The sequence below is a fragment of the Triturus cristatus genome, chromosome 4_2, assembly GCF_964204655.1.
Source record: "Triturus cristatus chromosome 4_2, aTriCri1.1, whole genome shotgun sequence".
In the NCBI taxonomy this organism is placed as follows: Eukaryota; Metazoa; Chordata; class Amphibia; order Caudata; family Salamandridae; genus Triturus; species Triturus cristatus.
The window spans coordinates 46667238-46685821 of record NC_140586.1 but is presented as its reverse complement, the minus strand read 5'-3'; the positions used below and the strand labels follow the sequence as shown (position 1 = coordinate 46685821).

The 18584-nt window shown below is 43.8% G+C and overlaps 1 protein-coding gene across 1 annotated transcript in view; it reads left to right on the top strand.

Moving 5' to 3' along the window:
* Window positions 1–15403, top strand: part of FKBP11 (FKBP prolyl isomerase 11) — a 64929-nt gene extending 49526 nt beyond the window's left edge. Inside the window, exons 5-6 of the mRNA XM_085600403.1 lie at window positions 6102–6172; window positions 14630–15403. Of these exons, the coding sequence (XP_085456529.1) occupies window positions 6102–6172; window positions 14630–14856 (298 nt within the window). The 3' untranslated portion in view covers window positions 14857–15403. The remainder of the gene's footprint in view (window positions 1–6101; window positions 6173–14629) is intronic.
* Window positions 15404–18584: the final 3181 nt, after the last annotated feature.

Genomic DNA, 18584 nt, shown 5'->3' with positions numbered 1-18584 from the left:
GAGACATTTTTCTTTCATAACAATGCTTAAAAACCGGGCAAAGGATTTTACTCCACAGTGTACTATTTTGTTTTATGACAGTGGTTGGTATTTCATCTTGGCCTATTGCCGTAAAAGTACGCATTCCTCTGATCATAATTTCGATTTCTTTGTCCTGTAACTGGTGTGCCAATCACATTTGCCTGAACCCCCCTCTTGAAGACTAATAAATACAACCAGGAAGGTCTACATAATACTTTTCCTGTTCCCTGCTTGCTGTATCTGCTAAGTTTAATGCAGGCTTTAAGGACATATTTTTGGGTAATTGGTTTGGCAGGTATTGGAATATGACCTCCATCTCTTCTTGCTGTTCACATGCATATCTGTTGCGCAAGACATTTGAGTTTTCTGGGCGCCATTGTGCAGCCACCGCTGTCTCCATTTTCCTGCCTGCTGCCGCCAGACTCTTACTATACCTAGATGGTGGTGGGACCTTTGTGGCTGGAGCTTGTGTTCTTTTCCGCGCTGTACTGATGATGAGACATTGGAGTTCACACATGCCTTAAAATATTGTAGATTTTGAGGAGATGGCTTATATTTCTTCTCTATTTAGGGAGACACTGGTCCAGAAGTAGCTGTGTTGTGGAAAACTTCCCAACCTTGTTATAAAACTCCTGGGATTATGGGTAGATAATGGCTCTTAGTAGACATTGGGCTTAGTCTTGCTAATAGGAAGCATGATTCTTCCTGCTTGACTTCCATCTGCACACCAAAAGCACATGCTGATGATGATCTTTTGCCTATACTCTGCTACACTCACCATTCTCCTTCTGTGAATTTTCCTCAGTATCCTTCCATATATATTCCTTTTCTTTAAATATTGTACATCAGATTTTCCTTCTCTCCCTCAGGGGTTTGGAGATACCGTTCTTCTAGATGCTGAGATTGTATAGCATTCTGTTGATCCTCATCTTCCTCTATACGAGGAGGTCTCATCCTTTCCCTTTGATTTAATCTTTCTGAATCGTCTCTCGGTCTTTTTTATGTCTAATGGTGTGGGTGAAATACAATATGCAATTGCTTCTTCAAAAGATTTTTTTTTTGATGAAGAAGAAGAAGAAAAGTTTCGGTCTTGATGTCTAGAGCTTTTTTCTTCTTCTGTGTCCTTAAGTGTGTCTCTCGTCTTCTTTATCCTTAAAAGTCAGCATCTTCAAATTACCCTCATCTTGTTTAGAGTTTGATGACTTTGCTGTTTTTTTTTGTCTTAAATGGTTGATATACGTGGTGTAGCTTGCCTGTCTTTTGATGTGCTAAAGTATACAAAAACAAGTGAGGGATGGAATGCTTGAATTAATCTCAGCCATTGGTAATAACTTGGGCCGCATCTGAAACCATCGTTATTTTGCACACCATGCCACTTCAGTTTGAACCCAGCTATATGCAAATTATTCTTGGCCCTGCTCCAACTGGAACACTCAAGTCTGAACTGCCAAGCCAGGTCCTCCCTGAACACAAACATAAGCAACACAGGACTGATTTCACCCTGGTTATGGGCTCGTCAGCCAGGTACAGCTTGGTTCCAGTGACAGTGTGCATGGGACGCGTGTCTGGGCATACCCATCCCACTCAGGGGGTCAAACTAAAGTATACAGAAAAGCGATGGATGGAATGCTTGAATTAGGATTACCTCCAGACTCAACCATTCGATGGAATAATATTGCACAGTATGTTAATCTATGAGGATTCACGCTGCAAAACCTCTATCCCATCTTTAATGCTTTATCTACTGGTTACTTTATTTAGGGACTGTAGGAAAGTGCCCCTTTTTGCATGGTTACCCCCCAACCTTTTGCCAGATCTCTGATGCTAACTTGAATGAGTGTACCCTGGGTCCCTGCCAATCAGGTTCCCAGGGCCTTTGTTTTTTACCCAGAACTGTACCTTTGTTTCCTCAATTAACACACTTCTGGGCCACATGCAAGTCACTTGTAAAAGGTACCCCTGGAACCAAAGTGCCTTGTGACCAGAGAAGGCGTCTGAGGGCTGCAGCATGTATTATGCCACCCTCAGAGATCCCTCAACTTAACACCCACACACTGCCATTTCAGGCTGTGTGTTTTGGTGCAGACCAAACGGAAGAGTCGACATGGCACACATCCCTGTGTGCCATGCCCACCAACACTGCCTGTGGCTTGGGTAAGTCACCCCTCTAGAAGACCTCACTGCCCTAAGGCAGGGTGCACCATACCACAGGTGAGGGCATAGTTGCATGAGCAGGATGCCGATACAGTGTCTGTACCATTCACAGACATTGTAAGTGCAGTGAAGCCGTTTTGAGTACATGGGCTCAGAGTTTGTCAACACGAACTCCACAGCTCCATGATGGCTTTACTGAAGACTGAAAAGTTTGGTATCCGACTTCTCAGCATCCTAAACCCACACTGATTCTAGTGATGGATTTATTATAAAATGCACTCAAAGGCTATCTTAGAGATGCCCCTTGAAAAAAGACTGACCTCTAGTGTATTGGCTGACTTGTCCCTGCCAGCAGGCCACCACCAGACAGGTTTCTGACCTCTTGGGGTGAGAGCCTTTGTGCTCTCGGAAGCCAGAAACAAAGCCTGCTCTGGGTCGAGGTGCTTCACACCCACCTCTGGCAGGAATAGCAACACGGTGGTGAGTAAGAAGAGTAGGAATGTCCACCTTGGCCTGGCACACCCCTCGGTTCACCAGAAGCTGAGGTGAACCCCTCTCTTAGAAAATTCTCAATCTTGAATTGGAGAATTAGGCCCAATAGGAACAGGGATGTGCCCCTCTCCCCAAAAGGAGGGGCACCCAAATGGTGTAGGTACCCTAGGGGACAATAGCTACTACCCCGACCTCGGTAACGCCCTTAAATTGAGTATTTAAGGTTTCTCCTGACCTTGTTCCTCAGATTCGATGACCTACGAAAAAGAAGTACAGAAGAGCCGTGCAGCAGTAGAGAAGATGACGACTGACTTGACCCCAGCCCTACCGGCCTGCCTTTTCCTCCGTCGACCCTGCTCCAAGAAACCGGTGTGGCCCGCAGCCAGCAACCTCAAGAACCACGGAGGACCTGGGCTGTCTTCAATAAAGACTCTTGTCTCCCGTAGACACCAGATTTGTCCAGCAAAGAAACCAACTCCAAGCCTCTGTATCCAGGCGGATCCGCGGCACTTGCACCACGCTGTATTCGACACCCATGGCCCGAGTCCATGTGGCCCACCAACCCAGTGAAGTCTTCCTGGCAATCCTGACCTGGGATCTAGCGTTGGGCGACCTCTCCTGACCTCCCCTTCTACACACGCAGCCTCAATCCCCAACGCAACCGGATCTGGTGAGCAAACCTAACGACAAAAGACACTCCGCACCTGCAGCCCCCCGGCCTTAGTGTGCCCAACCAACGGTGTCCCTACATCCCTCCACTATCCAACTTTCCTCACCAGTCGTGGGATTCCTTCAGTCAACCTTCGGAAGCAAGCCTGCCACCCTTTTGCCTGACCAAGGATCTCCACTGGTTTAAACTGGGCTCCGACGCCTCCTTTGCACTCTGCATCCGGCCGCCCCAGTGCCGCTGGTGGTGCAGTCTTGGTGCTCTTTGGTGGCCCCTCCAGTGCTGATCTTAACCCCCAGGGCCTAGGTCCCTGACCCGCAGGTACTTACCTGTAACTGGTACCTCTTCGAGGTGCCCCCAGCCTCCATGGGATAATACTGGGTCCAGTGACCTCTGCACCCGGCCACCCCAGTGCCACTGGTGGTGCAGTACCTACCTCGGTCAGACCCTGGCCCAGTGTTGACCCAAACCCCCAGAGACTGAACTCGAGAACCGCTTACTTACCTGTAAGATTCACCTGTATTTTTCCCATGGGATTGCAGTGGACTCTCACTGTATTGATCTAAGTGTTATCCCAAATACAAAGTATCTCTTTTTTTTTTACTGAAAAGCATTTCTTGCACATGTAAAGTATTGTTGAATGCTATACAAACCTATTGCTAGTAATTTGAAAGTATTGCAATTGAAAAGTACTCACTTGTAACTGGGTTCAACTTGGTTCCTATAAATAAAATTAACGAAAGTAATATATTTATATATAGGTTCCTGCCTTGTATGAGTATGTACACTAATGCATTCACACTACCCTCTGATAAGGCTAACTGCTCAGCCCCGCTACCACTAAATTGAGAGTACTGTATTATCTACTTTAACCTCTGCCATGCTTTTGATGACTCACGGGACTCTGTACACACTATGCCTCTTTTTGGTATAGTATATGCATTGTCAGCTTCCTACAGGGACAGCTGGAGTTTATCTTAACTGTGCCATCTGTTTGGACGAAAATATGCACAACAAGTAATGCTACGGTTAATGTTCAAATTTATGGAAATCAATAAACAGCATTGAAAAAAAAAACGGTGCCATGAAAGTTGCATCTAGATTGCTGTGAACAGCCTCTGGCCCCCACATGAGCTATGCTCTGCAGATTCATGGGAACATTAATCAACAAGAGCTATGCTAGTTGGGTTGTGCGAACTGTGGACCCAGCACTTTGCACTTTGAATCCAGAGACTTTGTGTATAAGCATCCTGTGCCCTCCTCATTACTGCCGTCTGTCCAAAGGAGTTTCAGATAAACTCAAAGAGGAGCTCTGTCACACTCTCCCGAGGTGTCTTATAAGTAAAAGCATCTTTATAGTAACAGATTAAGAGACCCTGTGGCCTCATAACTTCCTTTAAGGCTATTTATATATTTTATGAATGTTGCTGACTTGTGTCAGGACCCAGCTCCAAGAGGGTGATGCTGGCCTCCAAAAGTGAGAATGAGCTCTAAGAGGGTAGACTAGGGGTGAGAAGGAGCTCTGTCTGGGAAGATGCTATGCTTTGGTAAGAATGATCCTGAGACCTGGCAGGAATAGAGCTAGTCTCAGTAGAAGTAAGACTGGGTTCTGAGTCTCACTAACACTGAAGCTCAACACTGAGAGACAACATTTTTATGAGTGAGTCTGGACTCTGAGGGTGTCGGAGGCTGGACTCTGAGGAAGTGATATTGAGCTTTGATGGGTGACACTAGCCTCTTGCTGGGTCCCTGGTCTTTGGCTGTGGACCCTACTTGTGGGTTGAGGTGAGCTCTGGTGAAGTGGGGTCTTGTGAGATGACACTAGATGTGTGTGAAGTTCTTTTCTGACAGCGAGATTTTGCAACGTTCTATATTTTTGCGTATTGTATTGTAATTGCGTTTATATAGCGCTTACTACCCCCGACGAGACGTCAAATTGCTTTTTCGGCGAGTAGCACACTACTCTGGAACCCATAAAGGATTAGTGTTGAATTAGTATAGTGAAATATGAAAGTAATTTGAGTGGTGGATATCAGTTATGTGGATTGAGAAGGGTAGGGGAGGGATACAAGTGGGAAAAAGGTTTGCATCTATAAAGCGCTTGTTACCCCCGATGGGGTTTAGAAGCGCTTTTTTGGCGAGTAGCACGCTACTCCAGAATCCATAAAGGATTATTGCCATGATTGCGAAAACTCTTGGCTTATCTTTGACAAAGTTAATTTAGTTTGTGTATTGCAAGATAATTTTCACTGTATAACAAGATTTTTTCACTTTTTTCGACCCCAGACAAGTTAATGAATGTGTGTAGAATATTTTTTAGCAAGGTTCCTTTTTAAAAGCTTTTTTACACTCGCACAGTGGCAAACGTTTCTGAATCGTTTCTGTGAAGGGTTCACCTTTTTAATGATTTTTCTATGCAAAATGGCTTTCCAAAGTGAAAGAATACATACTGGGTCTTGTGAAGTGTTTTTAGACGGAACATTTCTGTTAGTGTTCAATAAGGAGACATGTAACCTGAATCTTTCTAATGCAAGTTTCACCATGTTGCAAAGGTTTACATAGACCTTCAGAAAGGTAAAATATATAAGTATGTGTGTGTGTGTGTGTGTGTGTGTGTGTGTGTGTGTGTGTGTGTGTTACACACACTTAGTGAAACTGGGTTCTAAGGTAGTGAGTTAGCTATCTGGCATGTAACAGTCGGGTCTAGTGGCTGACACTGGCCTCTCTTGAGTCATTACTGAATAATGCTTATCTTTTCTCACTGCAGGGAGAAGCGTCTGGTGACGATACCACCACACCTAGCCTATGGCAAGAGAGGATTCCCACCGGCTATTCCAGGTAATAATATCAGACATGAGTTACATGTGCTGTAGCTTTTCCTCTTAATCCAAAGCCCTCAAACCACCACACCCTCAAACTCTGAACCATTAAAGTCACAAGCTCTGGCCAATCAGATCAACAGGCTCCAAACATTTGAACCCCGAGCCTCAAAACCACTAGCTGGAGACTCGGAACCACCACAACTAAAGAGTCTGAACTACCACATTGACCCATCATGGCCGGTGTGACTGTACCTTCAAGTCAACACAACCAGTTTCTAAACCACCACAGTGTTGGAATTACTACACCAAGATGCTCTGAGCCACCCCACTCACAGCCTGGAAACTGTTGCTCACTGCAGAACCTCCACACAAACAGTATGCAAGCCCACAGTTTGAGAACTATCAAACCTAGAGCGTCTGATTATATACCCCCTGGAAAATCTCATACAATCTTCCAAACCACACTAACCTTTGCCAGCGACTCACCACTTCTGTTACTGCCAAATCCCACATCCCCAGCCTTTAATCGACTACTCGCCAAGTATTTAACCTCCACACAACTTCCAAAAAAACATTGAACCAGATCCAGGCTTCAAATCAAGCCATCTTGTTTTGAGGCTCCAATGCCTACAGTTTCTGAATCCCCCTGCAGTTGAGCGACCAGTGTATAAACCTTGGAATCATCATATTCAATGCTTCTAAAGCACACTTTAACTCTCTACTCCAAACCCTACAGCCACAACCACATCAAGAGCCCAAACACCTCCTTCCCCACTTAAAACAATGTGTAATTCTATTCTCACAGGATTTCTACTTTGCATGGGTGACTACTAAAGTATTGGATTTAACAAGGTTCCCAGGAGTACACCCTGAAATCTGTGACTTGCAAGCACAGATAGCTTTGTGATTCGGTTTGTAGCCTGCAAATCACTGCATCTCCAACTAGTGAATTTCAGACGTTGTGCAGCACCTTGAAACCCCAGCCTCACCAGAGCCTCGATACCCCTACTTTCTTCCACCCATCTCCGCCAAAAGCTCAGCGCCCACATTCCTGGTCAAATTTACAATCCGCGACTTTCTGAATCACCCACCAAGCTTTCCAACATCTCAGCCTCTTTACTACTTACTTACAAACAACCATAAGCAGAATGGCTCTGTGCCCTTAGCACAGATCAACCTAGCCCCACAGACAACCTTGACAAGGACATCAACAACTTCAAGAACTGCATCCACTCTCTCGCGCCCATCAAACTCAACAAGCACAGTGCATCATACAAGCAGACCAGCTAATACACAGAAGACCTCCGAGGCACCAAACGACATCGGAAACAGCTAGAAAGGAAATGGAAAGCCAGTCCCGCCACCACTGACAGAACTACCTTCAAGGCTGCACATCGACGATCTCACCAGCAAAAAAGAGATACCCAGAGAAAAGCTCCAGTAGACTGCATTGAAGGAAGCTCCAACAGCTGCAAGGAAATCTTCTCAATCATTAAGGCTTTCACCTCGCCCTCAGCCACTATCACCAACAATACTGCCTCCCAGCAACTCTGCAATAACCTATTCAACTTCTTCTACATGCTAAATAGCAAATATCTAAAGCAGCTTTGCACACCAATTTAACCCTAGAGTATATGTTGCTAACATACCCACCACCAACCATGACGGCCAACTGACCTAATGGACAACCGTCACCAGAAACAACACTGTGGCAATGATGCGAAGCATCTGCTCAGGGGCCCCAACTGACCCATGCCCCCACAATATATACAGTCTGGGAACATCACTAGTCAGCGCCACCCTGACCCACATCATCAACACCTCTATCATGCCAACCACTTTCCCGAATGAATGGAAACTTGCAGAAATCAATGCCTTCCTTAAGAAGCCTACAGCCGACTCGAATCAACTGAGCAACTTCTGATCCATCCCCCTGCATCCATATCCAGCCAAAGTTATTGCCACCAACTAGCAACTCACAACCCACCACAAACTTCACGATCTTTTAGACAACCCTCAATCAGGATTCAGAAAGAACCACAGCACAGAAACACCACTCATTGTGGCCACAGATGACATTCAAATGATGCTGGACCGAGGAGAAACAACAGCCCTGACCCTGCTCGACCTCTCTGCGGCCTTCGATGCTGTCTCGATAACACCCTCATCAGAAGACTCCACAAGATTGGCATACAAGGGTCGACTCTCCAATGGATCTGTTCCTTCTTCACGGGAAGAACCCAAAGGCCACCCTTCACATCAGAGACCAATAAATTTATATGCAGAGTCCCACAGGGATCGTCCCTCAGCCCCACCCATTTCCACATATACATGGCACTGCTCGACAACATCATCCGATCACAAGACATCACTGTCATCTCCTACGCCGATCACCCCAACTCATCCTCTCCCTGACGTACAAAAAAAACACTTTCAGAACCAAGTTCACCAACTGCATGACCATGGTAGTAGACTGGATGCAAACAAACTGCCTGCAGCTCAACTCTGGCTAGAAGGAAATACTGGTCTTTGGCAACAAGACCTCCTCATAGAACTCCACCTGGTGGTGGTTGGAGCTAAGACCAACACCCCCAGACCACGCAAGAAATCTAGGGATCATCCTAGATGATAAGCTCAACATGACGGCTCAAGTTAACGCAGTGTGCACCTCCTGCTTCCGCATCCTATGCATGCTGCGAAAAATCTTCGAATGGTTGCCTCAGAACACCAGACGGACTGTCACACTAGCACTCATCACCAGCAGGCTGGACTATGGCAACACTCTCTATGTGGGAATCTCCCAAAAACTCCTACACAGACCCCAGACCATCCAGAATACCGCTGCAAGGCACTTGACCTCCCACGTCACACCCACATCACACCGCACCTCAGGAAGCGTCACTTGCTCCCCATTCACAAGCACAGCCAATACGAACTTCTCATGCACAGATACAAATCCCTGCACGACACTAGACCAGAATACCTAAACAGTCGCGATCACTTTCACCAACCTACCACACTTACGCTCTGCCACACTCTTACTCTCTCACATTCCCTGCATCCGCAAAAGTAAAACTGGAGGTCGTTTATTCTCCTACATTGCACCCAAGACATGGAAAGATCTCCCTCAACACAACACACCTCCTCCTCACTTCTTGAGTTCCGCTAGAAGCTGAAGACCTGGCTCTTCGTATAAGCACCTTGGGGACCACAAACCTGCACACCTTCCTAACCGCCTTGATACCCTCTTGGTGATTAGTGTGCTATACAAATTAATATAGCCTCTTCATTCCCATCAAATCTTTAACTAGCTAAGCCTCTGACACTTCTCCTTGTCCCAACCCCTTATTTTTAAATCCTATTTGTTCTCTGTATTTTTAGTGTCCCTTCCCATGAGAGACCCTCACTCTGTTGCTATTCGTACTGTACTGATAGTCGTTCCTCACTCATTAGTCCCGTTTTCCACAGCCTGTTTCAAGTGAGTGCTCCCTTTCAATGATTGCCCCTCATGTCTGAGTCAGTACTCTCCTTCAGTCAGGTACCCAGCTTATCCAAGTCTGACCAGTGGTAAACATGAAGCAGGTACTGACAAACACCTGCATTTTCATATGTGCATCACCAGTATTTCAGATCCATGACTGCATACCATTATCTTCATCGGTACCATGACTTCAACTCCATTACTTCACCCACATTATTCAACTCCCATCACTGTGATCTGTGCAATTACTACAACTACATTACTGCTGCTTACTGTTCCGTCAGCTGCAGGACCTAGGACATACTATTACTTTGACTCTGTTACCTCAGCATGTCAATACTTCTGCATCATAAGATCTTCATTGGTAATCAGAAGCAGTAGTCCAGCCCATATGTGGGAACCCGGAACACTTTTTAAAGTGTACGTACAACCCATACATTTTTTATAGACAACTATGCAGATCCAAACCAAAACTCTAGCATGCAAAAGATTAGTTATTTTCGTTTTTTAAATGTCTATTAGATCCCACACTTGTAAGAGGCAATAACATTGCAGCGCATGCCCTAACTTTGCTGCATAAATATAAAGGAACACAAAACTCACTAAAGTGTACCCTACTAAGATATTAAATCTAGGGACGGGGTGACCAGTGAGATCAACGCATCAAGAAAAATACCCCTTGGACATTAAATACATTCATAAATGAGTTAAACAATCCCGCTTATCTTTCCTAAAAGTGGAGTTAGAATCAGAGGAGAACAGAACAACAAGAATCGTTTTTATTTTATATATGAAAAAGATAATACCAAAATAAAACAAGAAAACCCCATGTGTCCCCACGAGGAGAGTCACAATAAACCCATCACACATCCCTTCAAAAAAAAAAAAAAAACATAAATATAACACGTAACACAATTTAAAAACAAATAAGGAAAGAAAGCTTTAGGGCATAGGGTCCAAAAGAGGAGGGAGAAACACCCTCCTTGTGTTTCTCTCTTCTCATTCATTATGTAACCTGAACTCTGGCCAATGAGGAAGTGACAAAGACCCCTTCCTTTCCTCTGAGGCTCCAACTGTCAGATTTTCATAGCTCGTATTTTGCTAAGAATCTGAATGAGCCTCAAATCTAGGGGATGAGGATGGGTCGCGTGTGAATCTGTAAAAGATGCCAGCGTTGGAGAACTGTAGGTGGAGGTAATTAACTTATCCTCTCCAGCATTGGCTCTATAGTAGATTCACATTATTTCATACAGATTAGCAAATCAGCTCAAAAACGTTGTGGATGGTGGAAATGAGGTTTGTCATGAGGGTGATTTTGGCTACGGCCGCTATGGTGGAATAAGCCCAGATCTTGCCTGGAAATTGCTGTTCTCTTGCAAGGTACAAGCTTTTGGGGATACTTTGCTTTGGAAAGGATTAGATAGCCCAAAAGCTACAAAAAGCTGTTCATATTTCCTAGGAGTTTTCAATTTATTTAAGCACAATTTAAGGCATCGCTTGACCTCTAATGAGTGCAGTATTCTCTTGCTGCTATTGACATTTGTGGAAAATAGGTAGTCATAGAAAGTACCTGAATTGCACTCACCCTTCTGGCTAAGATTATCACTAACAGAAATGCAGTTTTCCGGTATAAATGCTGAATTTTCGACTTGTAAATTGGTTCAAAAGGATTTTTCATTAGAACTGGAAACACATTATCCAAAGCTGGGCTGGACGTTTGGCCAGTTGGAAAGCGCAGAAGAGACCAGTGGCGTGACACAGGCCCCCGCAGCCCCTGTGGTGCAGGGGGGGAGTCACCGAGCTGCAGGGGGCCCCTCAGCACAGTACTCTGGCCAGAGAGCTCCTGATTAAATCTGAAGCAGGGGCCCCTCTTTGTACCTTGCAGGGGGGCCGCCTTAAGTTTCGTTACACCACTGGAGCAGACCCTTCATAAACTCCTTAATGATTCTGGTTGATGATAAAGAAGCTTTTGCTGGCTTTCTCAAGTATCTAGAAAAAGCAGATAGCTGTATTTGGATGGATTTAAATTTAAGGGCCGATTTAACTAACCGCAACAAATAAGGAAGTAATTGGTACCATCTTTCAAAGATTTAGGGCCTGATTTTGAGTTTGATGTACAGATATAGTATTGTCACTATAGTCGAATATTTTACTCCTGCCATGGTGAGTGTACTTAGCCTAACAAATTAAAAGATATCCACCGGCCTAGTGGACAGCTCTTGCATTTACAGGAACCACTGTCACTCCAGTTCTAGTAAATGCCTTCAAAGTTTGACAGACGGCTCCATCAACATGATTTACAAAACACATATCAATACCTTTCAAAACTTAGAATTCCAGTGTCTGATGCCATTTCCTGCCATTCCTGCTGGAAAAGTTGAAGGTTCTCTGTCCTTTTTGCTATCTTTGTGAGTGGGCATACTAGTTTGGTTTATAACCTTGTGGAGGTAGTCTGTAATTATGGAAACTCGAGTTTCCAATAGACTGATGTCTATAGCCAATGTCGATAGCACACACTATATCTGAAGTAAAGTTGAATTAAAAGTTGAGAAATCACCAAAAATGTCAAATATTGGAGTAGAGCTCCAGATGATTCCCTCACACAGATGCATGGTAGATAATTTGACACTTAGAGTCTTGGGGCCAGAGTTCACGTCACATAATGAGATGGGCAAGAATGTATTTAGTGTATGGAGTTAGTCAGTGTAAGTTTATACAGCAGAAAGCCTGCTATATAACATTATTGTACTGAGCATTCCCAGGCTGACCTCTGGGAGTTTTCAAGACTGTGCATCTATGAGAGGTCTGTTGCTTGAGAAGTAAGTTTTCCTTTGACTTTTTTACTTCCAACCACCGCATTACCTCACCATTACTTTGAAATTGAAGATCACTTTGAGTCCATTACTTCAGCATACCACATTTCTTCAACTCCAATTTCATTTACTTACCATTACCCTAACATCATTACTTCGACCTGTACCGTTGCTTTGACCTGTACCGTTACTGTGACCCTATTACTTCAGCCTACACAGTCAGCTTAACTCTCAACCTGTACCGCTACTTTGATTTTTTAATCTGGACGTCAGCTTAAGAAACCAGTAAAGAAGTAGTTTATCAGTTAATTTAAAAAATGCACTAGCATTGAAGAACTGGGTCATCACAATATAATTCATGAATATAAGGGAAGTACACATTTTAATTTGATAACAATTGATTTTGGGTTAAGCTTTGAATTCTAACTTATTTTAAATAAAAGTAAACTAAATTTAAGTTTGCTAAAATAATTACAAGACTGATCATTTAAGTGTAATTTTATTTAATTCAACTTAATCAAAATACTTAACAGAGAAATAAGACAGACATAAAACCCAACAATTGCATGGTGTTAGGGTTCCAGTTGGCAGCCATTTCCTCTTTAACGTAAACAGAACTTAATTAAAGTGAACAGAACGAGTTTAATTATAAAAACAAATTGCTCAGGCGAGTGTAAGGATTTTCATAAGTTTTAGTTTTAGAGGTAGCGTTCTGTTTAAGGTTCTTTTGCAGGGCACTCACTGGTTTAAATCTTGGCGAAGCCAACTGAGCCTTCCATCTTTCTGCAGTTGTTAAATTGAGTAACATTAAACTGGGTGATAGGAATATCTGTTATAAGGATGTGGGTTGGGACGATTAGTGATATTGTAGGCCATTTGGAGTAATGGCAGTGGAAGGAGTTTTGTACTCCCCTAGCACAATCCCTACTTGGATCTCTGGCATCTGTCGTTCCAGAGGGTTGCGCTAAAAGAGCAAAGGGATCAGCTAGAGAATTAACACATTTTTATGGCTTCTGCAAAGAAATGCACTCTATTTAAAACCCACAAGTATTACGAAACAGCAAAAACTGTACAGAAATGATTGTAAAAGCAGATCAGAAAATGGGACCCTCTTTGGATATCCGACAAGGTGAAAACGCCAGCCTGCACAACCCAAAGTTATCTGGCAATATTCCCAGTTGATGTGGTGTGCACTAAAAACCCTTTCACCTACCAGAGGGCAGGTTTTAGAGAGATTCTTCTTGCCCTCGCACCCAAAGCTCACACAGCCACCTCTATGGGAGTTAACAAGTTACAGCTCCCTTGTGTCCCAGAAGTGAAGAGGGAAAGTGTAGAAGTGTGAGTGGGGCCAAGGGTGTCCATGATTACCTCTCTAAGATGTAAATGGGCATTGTTATAGAGGACCACGTAGCTCCTGTGAGCAAGATAGGAAGCTCTTGCCCTATCATTCACGATGTTCCCTCATTGGAAGGATAGTCAGAGAAGAAAGTCCCAAAATGGCACCCAGGACTGAGGGAAAAGGAGAATTAGAAGGCAAAGATGGAGGATTGTCTATCAATTGAAATAAGGTAGGTCAATCTACAGCTTTCATAGTAAGCATTCCTATATAAGTGAAAGAAGGCAACAGTATGCACCTAAAGGGATGTATGCATCAGTTTGGCCCGACTAATCCCGGAAACACCATGCCACTCATGAACATAAAAGTAGCAAAAGAGTGCTGCTAAACGAGCAGAAAGCTATCTTGTATCTCCTCAATACAGTCAATAGCACACACTGTTAGCTGAGAAATTGTAGGGTTCCCGCCATGCAAAACGACAGAAAGCATACCAAATGTTCCCAGCCCCCCCACCACTCCCGGTTCCCATCCAGCTCTTTGCCACAGTACTTCCTCTCACCTGATCACAGCTACTCATATGTGGTCTTGAGAATCTCTACTCGGTATAGAACTGTAGAACATGGAAGATTGGTGCAAAATCCCTCTACCAGAGAGAAAGACTTTTGGGTGCAGGAAAAAGACTGTACACCGATCACCCACCAACACAGCTCTTAGTTGCAGATCCCTAACCCAGCTCACTCCCTGTCGGGTGCTGTCTCTTCTTTCCATGCAGCTACCATGTCAGTGGGTGTCCTACCCTACATGTGTACAATGTTCTTACCTGAATCCCTCATCTCCCTGCAGCGGATACCGTGCTTCAATTTGAGATTGAAGTTCTGCAGCTTCTGAAGCCCACCTACTGGCAGAAGATCATGAATGACGTGCTGCCTCTGATCTGCATAGGGTTGGTTCCCACCCTCCTCTTCCTCATCGGCTACTACCTGTACTCGAAGGCCAAGGCCCAACATGTCTCCAAGAAGAAGCTCAAGGAGGAAAAGAAGAACAAGCACAAGAAAAATAAAGATTCCTGACTTCTCACTTAGATTCTGTGTATTGGGTTTCTTACTGAAGTTTTGTTTCTGTGTGCTTACCTGGGGCCTTCCTGTCCACCTAACCTGTCTGCTTTTCACCATTCACCTGTCAGTTCTCTGTCTTATCCAGGCTCTTCTCTGCCTATCTAACTACCTAAACGCCTGCCCAACGACCTTCTGATCTCGGCTGTCTCTCTGAGCTGTAAAGCTATTGAACTCTGGCTTTATTTCTCTGTCCAAATACTGACACTAGCTTATTCTGTTCTAGGCTCTGCCCATCTGAGTTCTGCCTCGGGCACTACCTTGCATGTTCCTTATCCCTGTGCAGTTTATCAGAGTCCTGGTCCAAACTGTTGTCTGTCCTGTATTAGGATGTGTATTTTGTCTATCTTAAGTCTGAACAGGGCTCTTTTTATTGGTCCCATTTCCAAGCATCCTCTTTCAAGATCTACTACAGGATGTTTTCTTGAATTTTGTGTAGCACACTGGGGAATATTTTGTTTTCCCACATGGTTTTTGGGAAATAAATTATGTTTATATTAATGTACCTTTTATGTTTTATTTATTCATCGATCAGTAGTGCAGATAGTTTCTTTCTCCTTCCTTTCCAGGTCTCCAATAAATGTACACCTGAGGAGACCAGAAAGCCTTTTGGACTAACAAAGTAAACCCAATGTTGTTATGTTACAGCATATTTATAAAGCGCACGTATACCAAAAAGGTTTCATTGCGCTGAGAATACAGTGGCATGGGAGACTCCGATCCTAACCATACGCCTGTTTAAAGAGCCTGATTTTTAACAAGGTCCTAAAGTTAATGTAAGAAGTCGTGGCTCTGATGTTAGGGGGAAGGGAACTCCAAACACCAAGAAACAGCACTGCAAACCTGGTTCCACCCAATCTCTTCTTGTTAAATTTAGGGATCTCTAAAACATTTTGAAACACGGATCTAAGATTGCGCTTAGAAGTATAATTCCGAATTCTGGAGGTCACAAACATTGGTCTTTTACTGTGTCGAGATTTACATATAATACACCCAGTTTTAAAAAAGGTTCTCTGAGCAACTGGAAGCTGGTGTAATTGTACCAGCAGAGGTCTGGTGTGGAAGAATCTAGGCTGAACCCATACCAATCTAGGTGCTTGGTGTTATATCAGCTGAGCCTCTGACTCAAGCCCTTGGGATGGCCCAGGTAGAGAGAGTTAGCATGGTCAATTCGGGACATGAAGAGGGCAAATATGATCTGGATGATGGCCTTGATGGAAAAATATTTACAGATTATTTTTTTTATTTTTTGAAGTTGAAAGAAACAGGTCGAAGTTACTGCGCCTATCTGAGGCTTCGGTGACAGGTCTTCATCAATTAGAGTCCTGAGGCTTTTAACCACTGTTTTTGGTATGGGGGAGCACCCCTCTCCAATGGCCAGATAGAGGGATCCCAACTATGCAGTTTGTTTATAATCATCATAATCTCAGTTTTGTTCTGGATTCAGCTTCAGCTGATGGGAATTCTTCCATTCACAGATGTAAAGCATAGGGCTCTGAAAAAACTAAGAATTCCGGTGAAATATCGATGTTAAAAAGTAGATGCATATTGTCAGTGCACCTTCCTTTCGAAGAATTTCCTGTTTTCTGGTTTCCAGTGGCACTGAACGGCAGCAAGTGCTGGAAGCGCATGCCCAGGACACTAAATTTTACTGGACTGAATTGAGGGTCAAACGCTTGTGGTCTGCCGCTATTTGGCATTGTGTGTATGCATATCATCAGCGTATTTATATATTTCCACCCTTCGCCTTTGTAGAGTGTGTACCAACGGGTGGATGTAGAGATTGAATAAAAGGGAGGACAACGAAGAGCCCTGAGGTACTCCACAAATTAGACTATCCTTGGATGAACAGAAAGGGGAGAGGTGAACTGACTGAGATTGGTCTGAAGGAATGATTTCAACCAACCTAATCCCTGCAGGCCAGCGTCATCGACAAAGTTGATTAAGGTGTTGTGATCCACCGTGTCAAAGGCCGTCAATAAGTCCAAATGGACTAAGGGCCCGTCCTTTATCTGCTTTCTCTCTCAATCAAGAACTCTTTATTTCTGTAAATTACCATAAAAGAAACGAAGATTCAAGTGTGAGCTTCACACATGTCGACAGAACAATACATGTGGAATAACTTGGCAATATAGTAAAAGAGACAGTCCAAAAAGTTAAAAAACTAACAAAGATGTTTAAAAACAGCAGATATCATACGATTCAAACTTGCATCACAGGGTCCTGTCGACCAAAAAGGGAAAGTACTAATTTAAGAGAGCCTCTTGTATAAAGTGCGCGTGCATTGATAACAATGGTGCAGTCATAAGCAGTTCACACTTTCTAATAAAATCGGCTATAAAAGTCGATCATTGTAATAAAAACAATTAAACAACAATCACAAATGTGCAAATACACAAGAAATATAAAATGACCAGTTACATATGAAATTCAATAACCAAGAAGGTACCTCAAAAAAAGCAGGGAGTCATGTCTGCAGTTTCTCAATGGGTGGCCTGGGGGCTGTCTGTGCCCTCCTTCTAGTTGCCCATGAGTGGGCTAAGAATTTCGCAACTGCGCATACAAATAATGGTTTTACATCAGTTTTCAGTATGCGCACGGCCTCTCTGGAATCTCTAGTGCCAAGTTGCCTGCGGACTGGAGTCAACCATTTGCTCCTGGATTTTACATAAACTGTACAAGCAAAAAGAACGTGGCCAATGGATTTGTACGAGCAAGGGCAACAGGGGCAGCCCTTTTGCTGTGCTTTGTTGGCCATCCATGAGTTTGTTAAAGCATTAACTGTCAGACTGCCATGCCTGAATTGAATACATAACTTTCTGTCAGCCGGCACTTTAATTATATCAAGGTAGCTTTCTAACGTGTGGCTGATTTTAAAGTCTCTACATTTTTCAGTTAGACTGCCCTGTGCGCAATCCGTGTATGCTTTTAGCTCCACCCTGTCCCAATATAAAGATTTGATCTGACATCTATTGCAAATTGGGGGACAGGCAATGTTATGGCTGGGGAAGCCTAAACTGGACATAAGGCTCCTGACATATTTGATCCAGCCTATTTTATTCGCAGTGTCTAAGGCACAGACCTCCTCAAAAGCTGCAGCATAGGATGACAGTTCTGATGTGGACACCATCTGCTGCTAGAACAACAAGGGGCGGCGCTTCGCTAGGTCGCTAATGAGTTTGATGCCCATATCAAGCAGTAGTGGGTAGAGGGGGGTGCTTTGTGGGAGGGAAGTCAGGTTTCTGAGAAAATTACTCTCTAAAATTGTCAGGTTGCTTGCTCTTTCCATTCCTTTCTAATATCATCAACTACAGAAGGTATAACTGATTCCATAGAATGGGCAGGTCGAAAACCCACCTGATGAGAGTCAAGGAAGTAACAGTCTTCAAGAAAAGAGCAGAGATGTTGGGTGATGTGTGCCTCCAATATCTTGGCTAGATCACACCAAGTGGGATAAATGCTTTGTGTCAAATTCTGGATTTGATTTGTAAAATTCATTAATCAGGTGTGCTTGTCCAACTGGCCCAACTCATGCAAATAAAGACTACAACTGCCAGCATATACTTGCACATTAAATCAAAAGCCAGGACTGTAAACATGGAATATGCAGACATCTTTTAGTCTGGCAGTAATACACTGCCCTGTTCTAGGTAGGAAATGCATGTGCTATTTGATGGATTCAGATG